The following is a 25,819-nucleotide window of genomic DNA, read 5'->3' on the forward strand; positions in this document are numbered from 1 at the left end:
GTTGAGAGAATTTGGGGAAAAACCTTCAAAATCTGATCGAGCCTCTTTGCGTAAATGAAACGCGACTTTGAACCCTTCTCCACTTTGCCCTGACGCAGCAGCATGAAACGCTGCGTTTCATTTAATTAGCAAAAGGGGCTTCAGCCCATGTTTGCTCTTTCATCAAAGTTGTCCCAATTCAAGTTTCTTCAGCAGCTCAGTTTCCAGAGGCCCAATATTTGCTTACAGCAGCAGTGCAACAANAGTGTCTATTCTCATCAGCATGGCCCAGCTTGAATGGCCCAATTGATTATGGGTTGATCTGCAAAAATAAAAGAAATAGGGTAAATCAGCAAAAAAAGAAAATGGAAGTCTATAACAGCAAAAAATAATATGGCATTTAAAGTAAAGAGCAAAAATACTATAAAAAAATACTATTTATTGTTTAAAAACACAAAATTAACACTATTTCTATTTAAAACCTATTTTTATCCTAATTATACTAATCTATCTTAATTCTAGAAAATTAAAAGCTAAACTATCCTAAAAGAATAATATTAACGTAGAAAAATGGAGAAATTTAGAGACTTAACAAAATGTTTTATACTATTAAAATTAAAATTGGATGTTACATAGTATAAGTATTATTTTAAGCCAATTGTATAAAACAATTAGCTAAAGAAAACTTTATAGAATTTGTTCCTAAAACAAAACCATCCTTTCCATATCACTTAATAAATTTAAAGTGTACAGAAAATAAATATATTAATAAATTGTACAGTTTAAGAATATTTTAGCTCAAAATAACTTTTCAAAGCTTAATATATCGTTTAATGAGACTAAAGCATTACTCTTAACATAACTCAAAAATAAATAATAGTAAATATAATTATCATACTAAGTTTCAAATATTCAAACGATATTAATACTATAATCATATTCGCACAGTTTCTCATCATCCAACACTGCAATATCATATACAAAATGTCATAATTTTTTTTAAAATCTAAAATCATGCATGCATAAACTTTATTTATTTTTTAACTCAGAATATAACCCAATTTATTACAATAATTCGTCAAAGATAGTTTCTTTTACCTAAAATGTACCCTCCACGCGAAGTAATACTTAGCAATAAATTGTGAATACAATAAAATGATTCATACATTTAATAAAACTATTTACATATTTATAAAGGTTTATAGAATTTACAATCCAAAAGAAAGTATTAAAAATAATCACCAAGCATTTGCACCATCATCTCTTAGAGTTTACATCACAAAAATCTTATATCCCTCTGTTGACATCCATCGAATGATCGTTTTAAAGCGTACACACATAAAAAACACAAGGGTAAGCTAATACGTGTAATTACAAAACATCATGTAACATGTTTCATTTCCATACCAGATCAAACCTAAGCATACATATTATAGACTTGACCAATTCGGATACATGTATTAATGTTAGACTATGACAAGTTGTACATTGTGGTGGTGGAATAGTTGTCCCCCTCCCCCTTCAAACTACCACATAAGATTAATCTGTTAACAGTCTATGAACAAAAGATACTGGACCTTAGACTAGGACCTCCTACTACTCATCATATAATCCCCTTCTCTATCTGAGATAAAGCGATTATTTGAGCATGAGGATAACTTCTAATGTTGAGTCCCTACATCAATACATTACTTTACTTAGAACAACCATCAATAATTTCATCTTAGAAACTATTTTAACACCATACTTCAATACATACATAAACTCGTGTATATACCATCACAATATTAAATACTTATCACCAAACAAACCTTACAGTATCAATATATCTCCCATTCATAATAAATAAAATAAAATAAAACAAAAACTCAATATGTTAACAGGGCGCCCAACATTAGAATCCTGGCGCTCAATGCTAGACATGTAGTACCATGTGGCACTCAACAACCACATACATTGCTCAACGCCCTGAAGTCAATGAGCACACTAAATTAATGGCCCTCAGCATCATGGAGCCCAATGGCTCTCGGGTTTGACAACGTTAAGTGCGAGACATGACCGCTCAGCGCCATACTAGAAAACAACAAGTTGTTATTCTAATCCAAATGAACCTTAAATTTATCTTAATGTCCCAAAGCAACTTCTTTAACTTTAGTATTAAGATAAAAACATGTTTTATTGATGAAATCAGGTGCATCTTTGATCATTTGGTTAGAAACTATATACATTAGACAGACTAAACCACTAAAAAATACCTATAACCAATTGTACACATATTAAACCGTAAATTTCCAAACTTAGGATTTGAACAAGTCAAAATGGACTCAGAAACAACTTCAAACCTTCAGTTTCATCACAAACCCTCTCCTTTAGATTTTCACTTGTTAAAACTCCTAAAATAGACCAAAAATAGTCTAAGACTCGACTTAACAACTACTTACCAATTAAATATCAACTTTTATTAACTCATGGTCTAAATAAGTTTTAAATGATCCTAAAGCATACTTAATAACTTAGTTTCTCCCATTCGACCATTACCTAAAATTCTCGTCTATCAAAACTCCCCTTTAGACCAACATCAACCTACAAATCAACATAATTTCTACTCCACAATACCACGTCAATTTTATACTCAACATGGCTTCAAAACTTAGTATCAATTCAATATAAAAGTAGTCATATATCAAAATCCTTCATAACAACCTACCACCAATCATCAATACATACAATTTAACCCATATTTAACTCGTTTATGTTATCACATACTCAAATTCATCATGTTATCAATTAAACACCATAATAAAACCAATTTCATTTAAATTTAAGCACACTAAACAAATTCAAAATTTACCACAACTCTATAAATAACTAATTAGCTTCCCTCATGTTAAGATTGCAAAACCAACGGCAAGTGCACCGGTCGCAGCGTAGCAAGTGATAAATATCGTTCTCTCCCAAGAGACTTGTGTAACACATGACAATTTTTCCTTTTATAACTCAATTAGACATCAAAGTACATAAAAACAACACAAGAAACTCTTTTTGGTATTTTATCAAACAGTTGGTGTGCAAGGAATTTAACATAGTGTATTTACAATTTGTCAAGACTAGAATTCATCCATTTCATTCTCATGCATTCACAAACTTCTCAATTCCATCCAATAAGTATTCAATTTCAATTCTAGGTTCAATCATATTTCTCAATACATCAAGAACCAAAACCATGCCATGGGTGATCAAGCCACAACAAGCATTAAGCATAGAAATCAAATACTAACATGAATTGGAAAAGCATATATCATTAACATCACAAAATACATAAGAATTCCATGTTTTACAACTAATCTCAACAAATAGGAAAAGCCCTCCATGGTGGAGAACTTAGGGTTCTACAAATTGAAGAGATAAGGAAGAAATTGGAACCAAAGAGAAGATGCAAAGCCTTTCCCAAGGTTCTTGGCAGCTGCTTCATGCTCCATTTGCGCCTCCCCTTCGCATCTCCATCTCCAATTTGTGACCCATCTTCTTCCTCAACCCAAAAGGGGCAAAATCACCATTGNTGAAGCTTGAAGACCCAAGGAGGAGTGGGAGAGCTTCCCAACACCCCAAATAGCCTCCAAGGGCCTCTCCCAATCTCTCTAGGTGAAGAATGAAGTGTAGGAGGAGAAGAATGCCCCAAAAATTGCGAGACCCATGTTTAAATAACCCATTTTTGACACATTAGCGGAAAGTCGCGCCCAGTGCCCCCTTATGGGGCGCCCGGGCGCCATAAAAACACAAAACAACGAATCAAAGAGCGCCCAGCGCCCCCAGGGGCGCTCAGGCGCCAAATCTGCAGAAAAATAGCAGCAAAAGGGCGCCCCGGCGTGAATTTCTGGCTGTAGCACACAAAAGGGGCGCCCAGCGCCCCTCAGGGGTGCTCAGGCGCGGACAACTTTGACAACATTCTAAAATTCAGGCTCTTGCGCGATTCCAGAGGCGTCCAACATGGGTATTTGCTTCAAATTGATCTCTTATGGTCCCAAAACATGTTCTCTTGAGTTCTTGCTTGTTTTCCTCCACTAGAATTGCTTCCTATTCATTTATTTCACACACTCAAACGTAGAGATTAGAGGTAAAAACAAGCATATACTAAATAAAACACAAGAAAACTAGAAAACACATTAAACGTGAGGATATACAAGGTAAAAGCTACGAAGGAGCTGATTTGTTCACAAAATATACACACACAAACACGTAAAATCAACCGTTATCACCTCACCTAGTGGAAAACTTAAAAAAACTCAACTAGTACAAAAACTCTTGCCTCAATTCAGATAACTCTAGTGTTACCTACAAACCACATAATGATGATCAGGATTGATCCTCAAGACAATTGATTGACAAAGAACTAGAAAAAAAGGCTGGACGACATATGCATAAACCTACTTGCATGTGACTTAAACAAAAAAATCAAAGGAAAATGAATAGAAGTTAACTTACTTTATAGGAAAAAAAATGATCAAATGATGTTATAGACCTCGTTGTCGTGATCGTTTATGCACCTCCTGGTCACCAAAGAGATAACTTAAGAGTTAATAATTTTAGAAAGGAGGGAGATAACGTTTATAGAAAATGTTTTAGAGAGATGATACATGTTTTTAGACAGTGAAACATGTTTATAAAATTTTATTTATATCATTGAATTATTTTAACATCTATCAACTTTAATACTACTTTATGAGTTTTTACGAAATACATCTATTTAAATTAACAAGGTAATAACAATTATAAAAGAGTTAAGTTGAAGAAGTCAAGTTTACAAAATGAACTAATAATAATAAATATATTTTAACTTTAGATTCTAAACAATTACACATCATAAACCTACCATTTAATACACATTTTAAAGAAGTTCCAAGTCCTATAATGTTAATGACTTCTATGATAATTTACCTTTGTTTTTTAATGGTGGAGTTCATAAATAAGTATAAGCGTTTATTGGATGAAGATTTAAAATTTATAATAATTTATGAGAATGAAAATTTTATGAAAATATAATAAGAAATTTTTTTATACATTAGTTTCTTGATTTTGTGCATGCACCTGCCTATATTTTTTCTTTATTTTTTTAAATAATAATATATTTAAAACATAATATATTTGTAAAAATAAGTATAATATTCATAAGTTTGTAGGTATAATGAATCTGGTCATCTTGTCCATTAGCACATTAAATCGGTCAGTTTGACAAACTCGTTAGCCCAATTTATCTCGGCAGTAAAACATCAATCTCGTCAAACATCATATAAACATTACATACAAACACATGAAACTACTAAATCTCCATCAAAGGATGAGAAACAACCCATCAAGTGATCACATACATACTCATTATCATCCTCATATTCATGAATCGTAATCATACACACAAACATGTTCACAAACCATAAATTATAAGGGTCCATAACACACTCAAAGTATTTCAAGTATGTAAAAAAAAATCATTTATAATAGTCTAGAAATAATAATCACACAATAACACAATTTTCTTCATAGTAGCTTGATACACACAGTAGGCAAGGAAAACAACTTGGAAACTCTCACCAACAGCTCTATAAGGGTCCAAAACCTAAAAAACGACCTAAAGAACGTCAAAAACTGATATCCAAAGCCCTAAATTTGAGACCCCAAACCACATAATAGGCATTGCCAGACAACTCATACCACTAGATGACTCCTTACGAGACAACTCCTTGCTAGATGACTTCTCACTAAACGATTTCTCACCAGACAACTTCTCACCAGATAATCTACAATATTTTTAGTATAGTAAGAGACCAACTAAACCCTAAATGGTCCCATGGCAGATGCCAAAATTGTAGACTTTCCCTTTAAACCATGATATTAACACTTTACTTGTCAAAACCCCCATTTTATGCCCAAAATTCACCCTTCTTCTAATTTATTCCGAACCCAAGCTCTCTAAAATTGCACCAGCTCAAATTGATTAAATCTACATTCTCAAATTCACCAATAAACAATCTTTCACGTCAATAAACCAACTACACACCAGCATGCATAGGTGTTCAATTCAATACACTGCCATTTTCACGCACCCAACATACCAAATTTCACGATTGAATTAAAATTCACAGATCAATCATCACATCTACATACAAACATCAAATATTACAGACACACCAAATCCAAACCAAATAAACTAGTTTCCCTTACCTAGTTGACACACTCCAACAATTTTATAAGAACTCTAAAATTCCTCCTACAACTCTAAGATTTCTATTTGCTCTCTATAGCTAAAATCAATCGGTTAAAAATGAAAATCTCGCCTCAAGGAAACTTAAGCGGTATTTGATTTTTCGATAAATGAGTAAGGAGTTGAAATTTATAAAGAGAAGACGAATTAAATTTTAAAGAAAGAAGTTTTAGAGAAATAAAACTTTTTAGATAATGAAACTCTTTATAAAAAAATTCTATTTAACATCTTGATATTTTTAAAATAAAATATTAAAGTATTCTTATTTAAAACACTCCACTACATCTAATACTGAAAGTCTTACACTTTCCCATATTGCACCCTTGCACTCTAATTTACAATAATATTTGAAATAATCTATATATAGGAATACTAAACCTATAATTGAATAATTATGAATTAATAAAAGGGTTAAATATGTTTTTGATCCCTTAACTTTCAATGAAAATTGGAATTAGTTCATCTTCAAGATTTTTGCCTAATTTAGTCCCCCAATTCTAGAAATGTATGAATTTAATCTTTTTAACCAAATTTTTGCTAACTTTATTTGATGTTTCAAACGCTTTTCTAAGTTAACATTGAAGCAAAAATAGGTCAAACAGTGTAAACAACTCAAATGCTATCATGAAACGTGTTTGAAACATGAAATAAACCTAACAAAATTTAGTTAAAAGAATTAAATTAATACATTTTTTTGAAAAGAAACTAATTTCAATTTTAATTAAGGAAAAAAAAACATATTTAACTCTTAATAAAACAAACATCACAAATAATACGATAGTTTAAATAAGCATGTAATATAAGAAAGAAAGAAATTAAATGAAATAAATAGAAAACTCATCTTATCGCATTGATGAAATTATCGAATTAACTTAATTTTATAACATTTTTATCATGTTTCGTTATTCGAAGAAAAGTGTCGTTCTTTATATTTGCCCAATCAAACTAATTAAATTGATTTGAATTTTTAGTCCAATTAGATTCAATTTCAAACCAAACTAAATTAACCAATATTTTAAGTTGACGTAATGTAACTCAGTCACAATAAAAATATACTGTTTTCATTTTGGAGTAAATGATCAAGCATATATATATATATATATATATATATATATATATATATATATTTTAATTGTATATTTTCGCAGAACATTAAATTTTGATTGAATTGATTTAGCTTAGATTGTGTACAGAGAATTGATGAATTGGGACGAGAATAGATCCGGCCCGGCCCGGCCCATGAAGTGATATTTAAATATATTCGGGCAGTGGCAGTGAAAGAGATTACTCTACATCCAACTGAGGGCGCAATCGCTCCGCAGAATTCTTTCTTCAGACAAAACAACAAAAAATAAAATACACATCAAATCCCAATTTCCCAAACCCTAACCCTACCTCTTCCACCGCCATGGCCAAGAAACGAAAGCTTCGATCCTCAGACCCTGAGCCCGCCAAACCCATCGAGCCACAGCAACAAGACCAAGAATCAGAAGAACAACTCGACCAGCAAGAGCAACCCAATCCCGAACCAACCTTGGAAGACCCCAACACTATGGCCGTCGACGAACCAACAGAGGAACAGCAGCAAGAACAGCAAATCGCCGAAGGTGAAGAAGAGGAAGAGGAATCAGAGGAGCAACAGGAGCAGGAGCCAGAAACCCTAGAAGAGCAACACGAGCCGGAAGCTCTGGAAGCTGCGAACCACGCCGAAGCAAACGGTGCTGGCGAAGAAGAGAACAACGAAGAGGAAGATGAGGATCTCAGTCTCGAAGACGAGCCCGTGGAGAAACTTCTTGAACCATTCACGAAGGAGCAGCTGCATGCTCTTGTGAAGCAGGCCGTGGAGAGGTTCCCTGAATTCGTCGAGAGCGTTCGCCAGCTCGCCGATGTGGATCCCGCACACCGGAAGATCTTCGTCCACGGCCTCGGCTGGGACGCCACTGCCGAAACCCTAACTTCCGTGTTTGGGAAATACGGTGAGATCGAGGACTGCAAGGCCGTCACCGACAAAGTCTCTGGCAAATCGAAGGGTTACGCTTTCATCCTTTTCAAGCACAGGGATGATGCTCGCAAGGCGCTGAAAAATCCCCAGAAGAAAATTGGTAACCGTACCACTTCTTGTCAGCTGGCCTCTGCTGGCCCTGTTCCGGCGCCCCCGCCGAACGCCAATCCGGTTTCTGAGTATACGCAGAGGAAGATATTTGTGAGCAACGTGAGTGCTGAGATTGATCCCCAAAAACTGCTTGAATTCTTCAAGCAATTTGGGGAGGTTGAGGATGGTCCTCTTGGGCTCGACAAGAACACTGGGAAACCTAAGGGTTTTGCTCTGTTTGTTTATAAGTCTGTGGAGAGTGCTAAAAAGGCTTTGGAAGAACCTCACAAGAACTTTGAAGGCCATACTTTGTATTGTCAGAAGGCTGTTGATGGTCCCAAGGGGAACAAAGGGTATCATCAGTATCACCATCAGCAGCATTCCCATCATCATCACCATCACCATCATCAGCCTCATTATCAGAGAAAGGAAAAGAACAAGTATTCCTCTGGGGGAGGTGGTCCGTCCCATGGCAGTGGTCATTTGATGGCCCCCTCGGCATCTGCTGTGGGGGGTTTCAACCCGGGCGTGCCGGCTCAAGGGTTGAATCCTGCTCTTGGACAGGCGCTAACGGCTTTGCTCACTAACCAGGGAGCTGGATTGGGTCTTGGAAATCTGCTTGGAGGGCTTGGTGGTGCCCCCGTTAACCAGGCAGGGCCACCTGCCCCGTATGGGAATCAGCCTGCTATGGGATATGGGAACCAGCCAGCAATGCAACAGGGATACCAGAATCCTCAAATGGGTCAGAGCAGTGCTGTCAGACCCCACCCTGGTGCTGGCGCTCCTTACATGGGTCATTAGGTGAGTGCATCCCTTTGCTTCTTGATAATGCTTTTGCTGCCAAATGGGTGACATGGTTTATAGGATAGCATGCCTGTTGTTAAATTTGAAGGCTCCTTGTTAGAAATTAGGAAATGAACGATTTGGCGGTATTGAGATTAGTTAACTCATATTCAGGATGACATGAAATTAGCCTGATTCAATCAGGCTTCCTTCTCTCGTAAGTGAGATCACGTGTTATGCCAGTTTTATTTGGATGCATTGCACGTGAATAATTTACGTTTTCTATATATTTTGTTTTGCAGTTATGCTCCTGTCAATATCTTGGTTGACGAACTACTTTTGACATGTGTTTTTTATTGTTTCAAATATCGTAACACTTAAACATGATGAATGCTCATGCTTTGCTGTTTTATATATTGGGACTGCATACTTGCTCGTGTTGAACTGTTCTGAATTAATTGTCATTATTGACTAATTATGTTTTATGTTGTAATGGAAAATGAACATGAAAATTCTAATTCATAACTGTTTATTTATTCTGAGCTCCATATATATATATGTATGTATGTATGTATGTATGTATTTCTTGATCTATTCATCTTCTTTGAGTGAACTTTATCGGGGTTTGCATATAACTCTTCTATTGTCTGCTCTGCCCATTTTGTTTTTTATTGTAAAAACAATGACTTTGGTAGCAACTTTTTTGAATTTTAATAAAATATAACTCTTGAAAAACCAGTTTTGCAGTACAAGAGGTATGGCTTTTTATTATTTCATTTTTGTTCAGTTTCCTGTAGAGATATTGAGTTTGGATTTAGTTTTTTTACTCATTGTATTCAATGTGCAGATACCCTCATAAGATGCATCAATCATTTAGTTTTGGACTCCGCTGATTCTTCTGAAGTACCAGGCACTATTCAAATGCATCTTTTAATTTGTAATTTTAGTTACTATTTGATTACTAAAGAATCAGATTCTGAAACCTGTATTTTTTTACTTCTTATCTTAGTAGGTTTCCCCCTGACATGTTTTTCAAATCTTATTATACCTCAGATTCCTTTATTGGAGTATTGAGGAACCGTGAATTTTGGGGCAGAGAAAACTGTTATAATAATTTTCAAGTGTGTTGTGGACCTTTTTTTATTTACCTTTGGGAAGCATAACTGTCACGAGTACAACTAACTTGTTTTAATTGTCTTGTGGCATTCAGCCTTGATTTGTGGACCCTCTGCATTCTTTTTAAGAAATATAAAGTTCCTATCCTTAAAAGGGAAATATACTATGGGATTTGATGAAACTTACGTTGTCATTTTTAATGGTTATATTGTTATGATTGAGTTGCTTATTAATTCTTGTGTATCATTTTGAATATCATTTGTTTCTTCTGGATTCTTTCCCCAAACTATTTTTTTCATAGGATTTTCAAGGGCTTGAAAGTGAACAAAATATGATGAGAATAACATTAAACAAGGTGTTGATTTTTTCATGGATTGTCTTTTGAACATTCTTCCCCCACGACTTGTCCCCTGTATGCAATTTTCTATATTCAAAGATCTTGATTGTGAAAACCATTGTTCTTTCCCCCTTCCTCAATGAAGGATTGAACAGCTTAAGTGAACTGTTGTCCTTCGCCTTCCGTCATCTTTTTACCCCGTTTCTTCTGGAAATAAGCCCTCAGTTTTTTGGGTGTACAGTAGTTTGTTTTCTACATCTACTTTATTATTATTACTAGTGGATTTTTTTTTTTTTTTTTGTTTAATTTATCTTGACAACTGATCTAGGCTTGTCATACCATACACTATTTGCTTGAGGGTTGGCTTGCTGACATATAGGTCCTTGCCACAAACGAATGCTTGAATCTGTTTCTAACTTGTGTCATCTGCATCCACTAATGGAGCTTGCAACCTTCCATTCACTTCTTTGGCAAGAAATGGCCACACTTGGTGGGTGGGTTGGCTCTCACTGTATTCAAGTGTACCGGGGTTTGGAGTGAATGTCAGAGAAGATCAGATGGGTGCGATGGTGTTATCATCTTTGCAGTTATCCATGGGTATGATCTTTTCTTTTTGCTATAGATTGCCTTGGAAAGTTAAGTTCGGACACCTTCCTTCTTTTTCACTTACGGAAGCTTTTATTTCCAAGTTGGGCTTCTGGATTTCGCCTGGGATTTTCAAATTATTTTTACGTACAGCCTTCTTGGTAAAAGACCCACTTTGATATATTTTTCGTCTTTGGCGAAGGTTAATAATATCTTGTGAAGTTGCGAAAAGGAAGCATTTCATAAAATTTTAACACCAATTTAAATTGTTTTGCAAAAATAAATTTTGAAAATGTTTTTTTTTTTCGTTTTTGGCGAAGGTTAATATCTTGTGAAGTTGCAAAAGAGAAGTATTTCATAAACTTTAACACCAATTTGAGTTGTTTTTCGAAGATTTGGAAAATGTTGTAGTAAGTAACATTTGCTTAAGCGCTAATGCAATAACAAAACTGGGCAAAGGTTACATTGGAGTAACATTTGCTTTATGTTTTTATCTGCGCGAGAATGAAAACATTTTTCTCCTAAAGAACTAATTTTATGGATGATGCTTGACTTTCTGGATGTTATAATGAAAGCATACTGATATTGATCACACAGCTTGACAAGGCAATTGGCACAAGCGAGAACTGCACATCTGACTGAAACAACCGGAGGTATTATATGGCAATCAAGAAGATTAGTGATAATATTTTGAAAACAAAATACTTAATGTGTTGTTACATCTTGTTAGAGCTCCGATAAATTTTGGGTGGTTGATCTTGGACGAGGTGTAACATTTGTTTTACTGGGAAATTTGAAGTTTCGTCCAACATTTGGTCTAACCATTCTCCTAAAGTAGGTATAAAGATACATAACTCCTGGATGATCGACCAAAATATGCAGATTTTTTCACGCACTTCTGTAGCTATTTGGTATATGAACAATTTGCGTAACACTTTTCGTTTGTGTGTTTTTACTTGTATAATTTGTCACTGACTGAAGTGTAACAGTTTAAATTCAACTTTCGATATCGATATGCTAAAATTTGCAAGTGGTCACGGCGGTAATATCGTTATAACATGTTCATATTACTGAGTGAGAGTTTGAAAAATCCCTACTGGGTCAGAATAAAAGTAATTTTGGGTAGGGTTTGAGAAGTACTTTATCTGGTGAGCATGTTTGTGCTAACTGTTACAATTTGTAGTAGCTGTTACTGAAAACTATGAGTAAATTATCTTATACTTAGTTTTTATGTCTTTTTAATCTTGTGTCGTATTTAATAGACATCAAATTATTAATCTTTTGTGATCAAGATAAGTTGACTTTGAGTTTGAGTGTTTATGTGTATTGTCGAAAACTGAGTTTGAGTTTGGTAGAGGGAATGGAAAAAGAAGGAAATGAAGAAAAAGATAATGGAAACTAACATAGATTAGATTAAGGGGAAAATAGTGAAAGGGTAAGAAAAATGAAAAAAAAAATTATAAGACATCGTAGATGATTAAATTAATATATTTAAGCGTAATTTAAAAATTGATTAAATAAAAAAAAACAAACAAAATTATGTTAAAATTTACATTCTATGTAACCGATGGAGGTGGAGGAGAAATTCATCCAACCTTTTTTCTTTTTGAAATATTGCTCGCGAAAATAAGATTATATAAAATATGATTAGAGGTAAAATGAAAAAAAGTTATTATGTGTTTTCACGATGTAAATTGTTATAGATTAATAAAAACACCAAATGGCACTTTTGTGAGTTCGAGTTTGCTTATGCTATTTTAATTTAATATTATACCAATTTTAAATTTGTGTAGTTTTTTGAAAATATGTATTTGTTACGTTATTATATAATGTGAAAGTAATGTGTACTTAATAACATACCTTCGTTTTCTTTTTTCCAGTTTATTTAGTTGTTTTCATAATGGTTGTTATCAGCTATGAGTAGAAATACTTGAAGACTGGTATTTGTTTTCGTATGAAGTTCAAATAAAATTACAAAATTAATGTAATGATTTAAGTAATACAACATATATCACATAAAATGTGTTAAGGTAAATAATTTATTTAATTATATTAGATATTCATTAGTTCATCTTAGTTGTATTTGAACTCGAAATCACACAAATTGAATTTCAAACAATTTTTTTTATTAAAATATATTAACATAATAAATTTAAGATCTGAACTTTAAATAAGACATTATATGTATATATATGAGATTTAAAAAATATACATAGAAAACTTAAAAAGTAAAACGCATCTTATATATTATGATTTAAAAAACATATAATTAATTGTTTTTATATTGTTTAGTTAAAAAATGTTAATTTTCAATACATACAGTTAAATTGTATGAAAATTTTCAATTGATTCACATTCTATAATCTGTCTTTTCTCTTTTTTTAATGATATAATTTCCTTTAATAATTTCTTACCTTTTCGTCAAAACAACTTCTAAAACTGTCTATATCTCCATGGTTTCAAAGTATTCATTTTTTTTTGTAATTTTTATAATACTTCTCGTCATTTTAATCATTTATGAAAATTTAAAAGTCAAACTCTATCTTCATTCACACTGATTCATTACATAAAATTTATTCTCATATATAAAACCAAAATGAAAAAAATAAATAAATAAGAATCTATGTTAGTAAATTTTACATTAACTTTCTTGGTTTTTTATTGTGAAAGTCTAACACTAACAAGTCTTTTATCCTAATCATTAGAGTCCTTATGTGATTTCACATTTTTAAGAATTATAAAAACAACAAAAACATGAGACTTTATTAAGCAAAAATGGGCAATTTCTGACGGCAAAGTGGACATGAAATGTTTCCATTGTTCACCCAAGAATTAATGCACACGGAATGAAATACATGAACACATACTCCAAATGGTTGAACGAAGTCTCCATTCTTAAACTCTTCCAAACAAATACAACAATCAGATTGAGATTCTTTCCTTTGATCCTCACGAAAGCATTTACTGGGAGGCAGGGTTATCGTGACTTTATTGATAACGCAAACTTTGATTTCTGAAAGCTCCATTCTTGTTTCGGGAGTCTCACTATTTCCAACTTCTTCATCATCATCATTATCATCAATTGATGTAAACATTTCTCTACAACGACAAAAGAACGATAGCAATATATTACACCAAATAAGAAATCCTACCATGCAACTCAACACCACCTCTGTTCGAGATGCAGTTACATCATACAATATGGAGACTAAAACATAATAAGACACAAATGATGCCAATAAAAGAGGCATCACCAATCCCATAATAAGAATCATAATATGAGAATGTGAACTTTGAGAATAAACAGAGAAATAACCGAATATACTAATTAAGAAACTCACTCACTTTTGATTCATTTATATAAGGTCAATTAAGTTCTCAATCTTTTTATACATGTACTTATCTTTATCTATTATGATTTTTTTATTTATTTATTAATATCTTTATATTTTATGGTTATATTATGTAATATAAATATATTTCTTTGAAATATATAATATCATGAGGGAAATATTATTTCTTATCTTTTAATATCTCGTGTAACATTTTTCTAAGTATTGGATTTGAGCATTCCATTTCAAAGAAAATAATCGAAAAAATAATTATCCATTTCTTAATAGTTTACACTACATATAACTTTTTATTATCTATTTTTTTACTTCTTCAGATTTTTGTATGACTGTTTTTCTATTTATCAAAATATCTATAAAAAATCTACAAAAATATAAAATAAAATATATTTATTAAACTGGACGACTTGTAGGAACTATTTTTAGAATTGTTTAATAGAGCCATTGTTATCCCTTTGATATATTTAATTATCTTAACAAGATATCTCTTTCAGTTTATCATCTGTTTATACTTTAAATTAAAAGTTAATTTAAAAAAAAAAGTGATGAGAAAGTTAAATATAATTTTTATGACGATTCTATAATTCTTCTCAAATTCGAATCATATTTTACATCTCCTATAAGAATTTTTTAAGATATATCTTTAAAGTATTCACACTATATTAATTTATAAAAATGATTTGTGATAAATGATTTATATTTCACTAACGATTTATATAAATGATTATAAACACTTGTTTTTTCATGAAACAACTTTTTTTTTTTATATTTTTAATATTCAATTTATACCATAAAAAAATTATCAATAATATTATAAGAATTGTAAGTATTTAAGTATTTACTTAAATATTGTGTTATTTAAATATATATTATAAACAATGTCTCGTTTATTTATTTTTCTGAAAATCATACTACTTAAAAAACAAGTAATTCAAATTTTATCATAAGTTACATACTTAACTGCGTAAATATTACTCAACATATTGCATTTAAAAAAAGTCAAGACAAATTTGTAGTTTTCCTATAATTTGAAAAAAAAAATTATAATGATTTAACTATCGCAACTTAAAATAGATTATAGGTATAAAATACACTTAAGCAAATTTAATATCATTACCTAAATATACGGATTTACAAAATCGTATACATATGAAATTATAAATCCCAATATACACTCGATTATAATAGTACATTTTAATTTTTCCTACTATCACATGTAATGTGACAACACAAATTCTATTATTACTCATCTATACGTGTATATTAATTATATTAAAGTTGATTTTTCTTAAATTTTTTTTAAACTAAAAACCGAAAGAGAAATCATTCGAAATCATATATTAATTGTACAATTATTTGGATTTTTATGAATGATGATAAGATATACTAATAAAAATAGTAAATAATCATTTTTATTTTAAGAAATATCTTTTAATACCTATACTTCCATTTGAAAGACAACGAAAGCAAATATTTATTATTCTGAATTTTTCTGTTGTTATCTTTAAATGTTTATTTATATTTTATTAAATTTCGTTTGACATTTGACAAAAAAATTTGAATTAATTAAAAAAAAAACTTTCGAAATGAGTGTTTTTTTTAATCTTAAAACTTAAAAGATATAAAGAAAATGCTATTTAAAAAAAATAAAATCGGGTTAATTTTTAAAATATTTTGAAAGTAATTACAAAAGATAACTCCAAACAACCGTGCTTTAGAATTTTTCTAATGGAGATTAGATGATATTTTATTTTAAATAAAAGTTGGTACAGCTTAAAACAAATTTCCAATTTATTAAAAGCACATTTATTACCATAAAAAAACACTCACAAGAAAAAAAATGCAAAATAATTGGGTTTCCTGAAAATTAAAGAAAAAAAAATACATTAAATCATTTTGGTTTTTTATTCATAAAATATTTCTTTTTTTAATAATATTATATTTTACTTAAAGATATTATGAGTATATTTTCAAAAGAAAAAAATATTTTATGAAATATTAGTTACTGCCATTATCACATCAATTAATGATAGAGATATATAGTTAAGATTTGACAGGGTGCTTCCAATGGAACAAAATAAGCCAATCAGAATGTTGATGATATGTGTGTATATGTCCCTGTACATATATATAAATGTATGTATATGTGTGTATATGTGTACACACAACACACTAAAACGTTGTCCCTCGCTTTTCATCTGTTACCCTCGCAACTTTGTTGGCGTCTGTTAACATTGTGGTGCTGTCTCCAAACACACTCACAACACATAACAAACTCATTCCATCAACTCACTGTCCAAAACCCTAATCTTTCACTGTTCTCCTGTTGTCACGCTGACCCAACACTTTTTTCACTTGAACTTCAGGAAAGGAACCCTTTTTACCACACCCACATGAAATCATCGTCCATTCAGGTCTGGGTTCGTTTGCTCAATATCACTGATTCATTTGGCAAGTAAAGGTTCAATCTTTTTGTGTCTTTGTGTTTTTGTTGAATCTTTTAGCATCCATCAGGTTGATAGTTTAGGGAGTTGTGTGTTTGGGCAAGTGGGGTTTAGAAGGGGAAATCTTGGGAGTTGGGTGGATTGGTGAGAGAAAAAGGCAGTTATGGTGACTGCTGAGACTGAGATTGGTGGGGATCAGAAGGGGATTGCTGCTCCTAAGTCTCCTTGGAAGACTCCTGCTGGTGATGGGAAGGGAAGTGATGTGTCTGTGATGATGGGCACTGAGTCTTGGCCAGCTCTCTCTGATGCACAAAGACCACCCAAAAATGTTGAGATTGCTGCTGCTTCTGTGGCAAATGTTGGTGAGGTTGCTCCTAGACCTCCTTCTATGCAGGTTAGTATGCTCTCTGTGGTGTAATTGCGATACAGAAAATGCCGTGCATATATTATTTGAAATATATTATGGTATTGAATTTGTATCTATCTTTTCTGTTGTCTTATATTGTTATAGAGTTTACTGGACTTTGTGATTATGACATGTAAAATGTAATGCGTAGGTTCATAAAAATGTAATATGTAATTTAGTTTGTATATATGATTTTGCTGTCTTCTATTTTACTTGAGTTTGTGATTACGACATGGAAACTGTAATGCATAGATTCATAAAATGTGATGTTATTGAGTTTGTCTCTATATTTTTTCTGTCTTTTATTGTTAGAGAGTTTACTTGAGTTTGTGATTATGACATGATAATTTTAATGCATACATTCATAAAAATGTAACATGTCATTTAGTTTGTATACTACTTTTGCTGTCTTGTATTTTTTTTTTTTTAAATTTATTTGTTCATGATAGAAATTTGTGTCTAATTATGATTTTCACGATTTGCGGAAATTTTGCTAGCATGAATTTGTGGTTATTGATTAACATTGGATGATATGTAAATAAAAGGTAAATTTGATTGCGTTCCTATGGTTTAACAGATAGCTTAGGTGTTTATTGTTTTTTACCCATTAATGCTTAATAAAGCTTGTATGCTTAATGCGATAAAAGTTTTGTTTTTTGGAATGTAATATATATTTTTTATCTGTGTGTTGTTGTTTTGATTTAATAGAAGGTGAATGGTTCTGGAAATACTAACCCGGTACATAAGCTGCCATCATCCCGTCATCCAAAGCCGGGTGCTAAGCGAAACTCAAGTGGTGCGCCTCCCTTTCCTGCTCCACTGCCTTATCTTCAGCCAGTTCCTCCAATTTTTTATCCTATGGTACCGCCTCCACATGTTGCTGTTCCTGGTTATGCTTTTCCACCTGGTCCAGGACATTTTCCGGGTGTAGAAACTCCTTTGGGGAAGCCGGTATCCCAGCCACCACCAGGACAAGCTTTTGCTCCGCCTGCTCATGCTGCTGATCCCAAAAGCACTCAGTCGCCAGTGCAAGGGGAGCCAAATGCTTATGCTGCTAATTTTTCTAATGGAAGACCAAACATCCAAGAACAAGGTGACCATCTAAATCCTGCCTGGCATCATCAGAGACCTTTTCCTTCCAGAGCTAACATTCCTATGCAACATGGCTTTGGACCAAGGCCATTTATACGGCCTCCATTTTATGGTCCGCCTCCGGGGTACATTGTTGGTCCAGGCTTCCCAGGTAAAAATTAAATACAGTCCTCTATTTATGTTTATGTATCTATTATTACAAGGACACACATATACTTCCTTTTTGTGTTTTGGATTTCTCAACTTGAATGCTATTTGAGGATTTTTCTTTAATTTCTTCATTCTCCATCAATTAGTTCTTTAATCCAATTTTAATTTTCTGGATAGGATCTGCCCCATATTGGGGTGTCACTATGCCACCTCCTGGCTCCATTAGAGGACCCCATCCTCGGCAATTTGTTCCATATCATGTCAACCCTACCCCTCAGCCACCGCCTCCAGACACTGCATCTTTGAGGACTAGTATTGTCAAACAGATAGACTATTACTTTAGGTATGTACTTTCGTTGTTTTGGGTGACTTTATATTATATTTGGTGTTAATTGTTGACCACAGTTAAATATATGTCTTTGAAGACCTGATATGATAAACCTTTTTGTGGAAGTTCTTTTTATCCCGCATCATCTGAATGATGTTTCTGACTTTCAATTGATGACATTGTTCTGTTATTTTGTATGTTTTTATTGTGAAAGTGCTGTACATGTACATTCATTGATGCCAAGCCTGTATCTCTTATATTTTGACAATTGCGTAAGTTTAACATTTAGATGGTATTGTTGAAGAATTATTGACAGACATGACAAAGTGGAAATGATTTTTACTGTTTGGAGTTTGGAGAGCTAGCTAATGAACATCAGGAATTTCTTTGGAAATTCTATGATAATATCTGTTTATTCCAATTTTTTTTTTCAAGTTAACGAAAGTAATTCATATGATAGAGTAGTTCATTGAGCAAACTGCTGACTCCCAAGCCATCTTTTGGCAGTGACGAAAATCTGCAGCATGACCATTACCTTATTTCCTTGATGGATGACCAAGGATGGGTTCCCATATTCACTATTGCTGGTTTTAAAAGGGTATGTCCAAAGTATATTTTACCTCCCAAATCTACTATAGCGTTCAGATGTTTTGTTTACTTCTGGTGAATTCCTTGTTATTTCCCCTTTATCTTGCCTTAAATGATTTGAATTATCTTGTTAGGTCAAGAGGATGAGCTCAGACATACCTTTCATCCTTGATGCACTTCAGAGCTCTAATAATGTGGAAATTAAGGTTATTTTGCTATTCTGGTTTCCTCTTTTACTGCATATGCTTTTCATTAACTCTAGAATCTAGTTTGTTGCTTTGATTACTTTTTCTCCTGAGCAAATTTATTTTATGGTACTCTATTTTTTTCTTGGGAGTTGGTAATTTCAGATGTTTATGTCAGGAGTATAGATTTTCTTAAGAAATATTTTAAAAGTAATGCTATGTGGCTTTATGTTTGTAGGTAGTTTTAAACTCTACATCTTTTTTAAGTAATGAGTTTTTTCTTTCCACACAGACATGGACCGACCTTAATCAGCCGAATTCCTGAGCCCTTTTAATTTGGTCAACTGATTATTTATATACTATAGATTATTTTTCAAAAATAATAGTCACATACATTTTTAAAATCAGATTATAGTGTTTTTTGTATTTAACATAAATCAATTATGATTTCAGAATATTCAGTCTCTATTTTCTTATTTATCTTCCCTAACCTATATGTATAGACTTTCACTATAATTAGTTTATTATAAGGCGGATCTGGTACAATGGCAATATAACCTTGCCATTGTGCCAACACTCACCCTCCAATACTGTTTCACTATATTTCTGAAGAAATTCTGTTTTGAAATATTGCATACATATACATTAACTCATAGTAGTCAATAGCACAATTGAGTGGGACATTGGAGTGGTTTTTTAAAAGTGGATGAGTGCAATAGTTGGCTTTTCATGCCCTGAAATTGTGTGCTACCATGTAGGCTTCAAAACCCCTTATTTACTCCTCGAACATCAATGTTTGGGTTGTTTTTAGATAAGATATTCCACAAAAGGTTACTTATATTCCCTTGCACATTATAAAACTTTTTTATTGTGTATTCCATTCTTTCTTCTTTAGACTTGCCAGTTCACATTTTACTATTTTATCTATTCTTTTTTCTTTTCTATTAATTTAATCGTCATTCGTTTGTTTTGTCTTCCCTTAATAAGCTCTCATCGCTCCGAAATTGATGTGATAGTGTGTACACCAAGAGTTATTATTTTCCATCAATTGTTTCAATTTTGGGTTTTATTTATATAGTATAAATTATTTAGCTTTTATTGCAAAGTCAGTTGCTGTTCACTGTTCTGCTACATAATAATTCTTGAGTCCAATGCATTTGTAACATCTGTAGTATAGATGTGCTGAGTTTATGAAAATTGCATCGAGCTAGTTTTTTATTCAAGAGGACATCTTTGTTTGGGATCGTTTCTATATTTTTTTTCCAACTTTTCCTTCATTATCTTAGTTGCCTCACTTGTAATTTGCTTTATTTTTATAGGGTTACAAAATAAGGAAATGTGATAATTGGTCAAAATGGATTCGAATTTCTTCAGGAAATTCAGGATCATCTACAGCTCAGATTGAGCAGAACCAACTTATAGATGGTGCTATCAATTCCCTTGAGAATAGTGATGCTGCTGGAGATAACACAATAGAGACATCTGAGGCAAATCCTAAAGATGTTGTTCATAACTCAATTTTGGCGGAACACAATCAACTCAATGAAGATAAGTTGCAAGTTTCACATGAAAACCAAGGAAACAATACGGAGAACCATTATTCCAATGGTAAACCGATTGTGGCAAGTGGTGAAAGTGTCAAATTGTGTGACTTTGACACAATTAGTAGTAATTTACGTGATCTACAAGAAACTGAGCCCAAAATATTTGACAATAATGAGACTAGAAACCTGGATGCATTGAATGATATGGATGTCCAGGACCTTACAAATGATTTTGGCAATACCTTTATGCTCGATGAAGAGATAGAGCTTGAGCAGAAGATGATAAAGAAGAGTGAACTTTCTTCTAGTGGAAGGTACTTCACAGTTCTGTTCTACCGTATTGATATATAGTGGAATATGCAACAAGTATTTTTCATAGACTGACAATTGTTGCATATGCCACTCTCTTTATGCTAAAGACGATTTTCTTTTTTTTCTTTGTAATAATAAATTCAAAGATTCTTTTCTTTTCACCCTTGACAAAACAATGTGTTTATATTCTGTTTGAGATGTTAAAATACTTCTCTTTATTTTTCTGGTCTGATGCAGAGAATAGTATTAAGAGATTTTTGTGCCATGTTTTGCATATTCTCTCCTTTTTGTTTAAACATTCATGTGGTAGAGTTTTTTTGCCTAAAAGGATTGAGGATGAAGATGATGAGATGGCTGTCATTGAACAGGATGTTCAGAGACTAGTAATTGTCACCCAGGTATCGATATTGCTAATTTATTTGAAAATAAGTTCAAATGTTTATTCATTCCTCTAAAGTGGGTTATCATTCAAATTAGGTTTCAATTTTATAGTCAAATTACCCAAACAATCATGCTGATGGAAATTAAAAAACAAATTAAGGGTCTTCTGATTTGATGGATGTCAGAGGCTGGAACTACATAACTATAATGCATTGTACACTGCTTACTTATAAATTATAACTAAAAGACTACGTAATTCCTATTTTTTTGGTTTTAATGAACAAGTTGGAAACTGATTTAACCATATCATGTTAAAATGTTTAATTACTGTGAACTGATTATTTAATAATTTTTGTATTTTGATGTACAGAATGCTGATCCTAAACAAGGATATAGAGGTGGTGGCAAAGAATCAAAATCCATTTCCAATGAGCTTGCTTCTGCAATAAACGATGGGCTTTACTTCTATGAGCAGGTAAAGTCACCATTCTTTTATGTTGCCAATTGTGATTTATTTTTCATTTTATCATCATCTTTAGCAAGTTTTGGTTGCCTCACCTAATGATCAACAGGAGCTGAAACATAGGCGGTCTAATCGTAGTAGAAAGAATAACTCTGATAGTAGAGATCGGAATATCAAATCTCCTAGCCATAATTCGGGTGTGTCAAATCTAAAGGCAGTTGAGAATATTGGTGCAAACAGTGTTGAAGAGTCTGGAAGCAATACTTCTCGAAGGAAACAGAAAGTATTTCACAAGCAACCATCTTCCCTTAAGCAGCGGTTTTTCTCAAGTAATTTTAGAAATCATGGAACTAGTCGTAATTCTCATGGAATCATATCTGAAAGTCCACCTAGTAATTCAGTCGGATTTTTCTTTGCTTCTACGCCTCCTGAAAATCATGGGTCAGTTCAAAAGTTCCCAGTGCTAATTACTGTGATATGGCTTTTCATAGCCTTGTTTTTCAATGAGCATGAGATGACATGATTGTTTTATTTGACAAATGAAAAGCCATTTCACTAACTATCTTAATTTTGCAGTTTCAAGCCTTCCAAATTGAGTAGTTCACCTCATGGGGGCCTTTCTGGTAGTCCACATGGGGGATTTTCGGGCAGTCCACATGGAGGTTTTTCGGGCAGTCCTCATGGGGGGTTCTCTGGTAGTCCACCTGTGGGTTCCATGCCAAAGTCTTTTCCACCGTTTCAGCATCCGAGTCACCAACTCTTGGAAGAAAACGGTTTCAAACAGCAGAAGTAAGTGATAATGCTGGTGTGCACAAGCAGTAATGGGATATATCTGTATTGTTTGTATTTTCAAAATTCTTCATATGATTGTTCTTCATTTCAGGTACTTGAAGTATCATAAACGGTGTTTGAATGATAGAAAGAAACTTGGAATTGGTTGCAGTGAGGTGAACATCATTTCTTAATTTTTTCAAGAAATAATATATGAAAAGGTGAAATAAATGCTTTGTTGTGTCCACATTGGTAGTATAAAGATTGAAATCACTATCACAAGTACTAATGCTTCATTATGTTCACTTCTATTTTGCAATTTGTACTTATGGTTTGATCTATTTCCCACCTTTTTATTACTTAATTGTATGAATTATATTGCATGCATTGATATATTTTTGGCATTTTTTATATTAATTTGCAGTACTCAGCTCTTTCTCTTTGACTTAAATTAAATCCCATCATTAGCAAAATCTGTCTATCAAAATGAGATTGGCTGCAGTTCTATAATCTTCAATTTTGCATTTTATTTTTCATCATGCACTGGCTTATTCTGCTAAATTCTTTTTGTATGTCTATGCAGGAAATGAATACATTATACAGGTTCTGGTCTTATTTTCTTCGGGACATGTTTGTGCCTTCTATGTATAATGAATTTAAGAAATTAGCTAAGGAAGATGCTGCTGCTAATTATAATTATGGCATAGAGTGTCTTTTCAGATTCTACAGGTATCCATTTCAAATTTTTGTTGGGTATAGTAATTTGCGAATTCTCATGTTTTCTGAATTTTCATCTACTGTTTCTTTCAAGAGGCTGATATAAGTTGCTTTATTTCCCTTGTGAGACATCACGCTCAGTTGTTCTGATCTTTGAATAATTTCTTGTTCAGTTATGGTTTGGAGAAGGAATTTAGAGATGATTTATACAGGGATTTTGAACATCTCACTCTGGATTTCTACCATAAGGGCAACCTGTATGGCCTGGAAAAATATTGGTAAAACTGATTTACTCTTATTATTTTTTTCAACTGCACATTAAGTTCAGTTCATGCAAGATTGGTCGTAGTGAAAGAAGTAAATCATATCGATTGCCAATGCAATTATAAACTAAAAAAAATGTTCATTGGTCTATGAAGTTTATTTACATAACCAGTTAGGTATATTTGATAATTTCCTGTTCTAACTGACCACAACATTGAACTGTGCTTTAGCTAATCCAAATTAAATCACCATATTAGTAATATATATGTTAGTTTCCCTCTAACAATGCTACCCTGTTTTTAAATAGCACTGCATTTCTATAATTTGGGAAGTGGAGGTGCCACAATCCAAAAATTGATTGTCTTCTTAACATCATCATCATCATACTCCAGTCCAGGACTCATGCTATGTTCTTTACATATGGCATTGGCAGGGCATTTCACCATTACCGGAAGATCCGTGACCACAAAGAACCTTTGAATAAACACCCTGATCTGGACAGGTTGCTCCGGGAAGAGTATAGGGGTTTGGAGGATTTTCGTGCCAGAGAAAAGACTGTAGTGAAAGAAGATTTGAATTAAGTTGAGTGATATGCCTGGTAAATAGACATGGCATAGAGTTTTGATGGCATTCCCAATTTTGATGAGAAGTCTTGACAACATAACAATAGAGTTGTTGTGAAGTAACCGGCCTGCATTTTGGTTTGAATGGAAAAAAGAGAGGAAGATTGTTTGTTTGTTCTCTATATTTGGTGAGAAATCTCATCAAGAGGATTGCTGATTGCCTAGTGTTTTCAGATTTCTTTGATGATGATGATGATTGTATATGGTATACACCACTGCATCCTTTCTTTGGTGGATCTTGCAGACTTTGGGAGACACATTTTCTTGTCTCCAAAAATGTTGTACATAAAGATGATAGAGACTAGAAGTTGTGACATTACAGCATAAGAAAAAGAGGTTCTTGTTTTTATTTTTGGTGGGGGGATGAAAAAGGGGAAAAGGGTTGTACTTATATCTTGCCAAACTTGAACAATAAGAGTGAGAATCTTCTTACTGTACTTTGTCTTCCTCATTTCATTTATCTGACAATTCTTCTCTCACCAAATTGGTATGCTTTCAAAATTATGACATTTTTGGTACAACTAAAATGGAACATGTTCTTTCCTTTGATTTTGGGAATTACTTTTTGTTAGCCTTTTGTCTATGAATAAGAGTAAATTGTGCCAATATTCCTTGATTTTGTGAAATAAAAGAAAATCTTAGTATTTTTATTTATTGACATATAACGTGCTTGGTTAATATGGTTTAATTGTGAAAGAAGAAACACTGCAGAAAAAGTTCTTCTAAATGTTAGCAACAGTGAGAATTAGTATAATTTGGTCCAAACATTGAGAGATGTTATGAAAGTAGGTAACGGTGTATACAAACTTCGTATTAGACATACGTTTTCTTTAGATATAAACTAGTAGATAACTGTGTATATCCAAAAAAAAAATGTATTACAAAAACATATTAATATAATAACAGTGTTTTATTTCATATATTAATTATTATAATTATTGAAGTTTATAAGTAAAAAGGAACATAAATAAATTTAAACAATTTTTACTTCATTAAATATAATAATAGTATAATTTCTGTGTTAGAATATTAAGATTTGTTAGCGACAACTTT

General features: G+C 32.6%; 2 protein-coding genes across 8 annotated transcripts; both read left to right on the top strand.

Moving 5' to 3' along the window:
• Positions 1-7,510: 7,510 nt before the first annotated feature.
• On the top strand, positions 7,511-12,178 carry LOC106764780 (UBP1-associated protein 2B). Of its 7 annotated transcripts, XR_002668129.1 has the most exons (5): positions 7,511-9,128; positions 9,958-10,020; positions 11,008-11,160; positions 11,746-11,801; positions 11,879-12,178. XR_002668129.1 is itself a non-coding variant. In XM_014649173.2 (2 exons), exon 1 carries the CDS (start codon positions 7,644-7,646, stop codon positions 9,126-9,128), a length of 1,485 nt encoding a protein of 494 aa, XP_014504659.1. In that variant the 5' UTR covers positions 7,511-7,643; the 3' UTR covers positions 10,892-10,908. The 7 variants fall into 7 exon arrangements, 3 of the variants coding, with proteins under 3 accessions (XP_014504659.1, XP_014504658.1, XP_022637658.1); XR_002668128.1 differs by having other exon boundaries at positions 11,746-12,174; XR_002668131.1 differs by lacking the exon at positions 9,958-10,020 and having other exon boundaries at positions 11,746-12,174.
• A 4,466-nt stretch (positions 12,179-16,644) lies between these two features.
• Positions 16,645-25,250, top strand: LOC106764902 (la-related protein 1A). Its single transcript, XM_014649339.2, has 14 exons — positions 16,645-17,336; positions 18,057-18,591; positions 18,768-18,933; positions 19,426-19,516; positions 19,641-19,712; positions 21,011-21,549; positions 21,876-21,945; positions 22,299-22,403; positions 22,501-22,832; positions 22,968-23,180; positions 23,275-23,338; positions 23,746-23,891; positions 24,053-24,157; positions 24,577-25,250. Exons 1-14 carry the CDS (start codon positions 17,106-17,108, stop codon positions 24,722-24,724), a joined length of 2,817 nt encoding a protein of 938 aa, XP_014504825.1. The 5' UTR covers positions 16,645-17,105; the 3' UTR covers positions 24,725-25,250.
• Positions 25,251-25,819: the final 569 nt, after the last annotated feature.

Source organism: Vigna radiata, chromosome 6, assembly GCF_000741045.1.
Source record: "Vigna radiata var. radiata cultivar VC1973A chromosome 6, Vradiata_ver6, whole genome shotgun sequence".
NCBI classification, from domain to species: domain Eukaryota; kingdom Viridiplantae; phylum Streptophyta; class Magnoliopsida; order Fabales; family Fabaceae; genus Vigna; species Vigna radiata.

What these genes read in the sequence shown, in the direction of transcription:
- LOC106764780 (XM_014649173.2), top strand. Translation starts at nt 7,644, where the DNA reads ATGGCCAAGAAACGAAAGCTTCGATCCTCAGACCCTGAGCCCGCCAAA.
- LOC106764902 (XM_014649339.2), top strand. Translation starts at nt 17,106, where the DNA reads ATGGTGACTGCTGAGACTGAGATTGGTGGGGATCAGAAGGGGATTGCT. An exon ending in ACGCCTCCTGAAAATCATGG is followed by an intron (nt 22,833 to 22,967) that starts GTCAGTTCAAAA and finishes TTAATTTTGCAG; the next exon opens with TTTCAAGCCTTCCAAATTGA. An exon ending in AACGGTTTCAAACAGCAGAA is followed by an intron (nt 23,181 to 23,274) that starts GTAAGTGATAAT and finishes TCTTCATTTCAG; the next exon opens with GTACTTGAAGTATCATAAAC.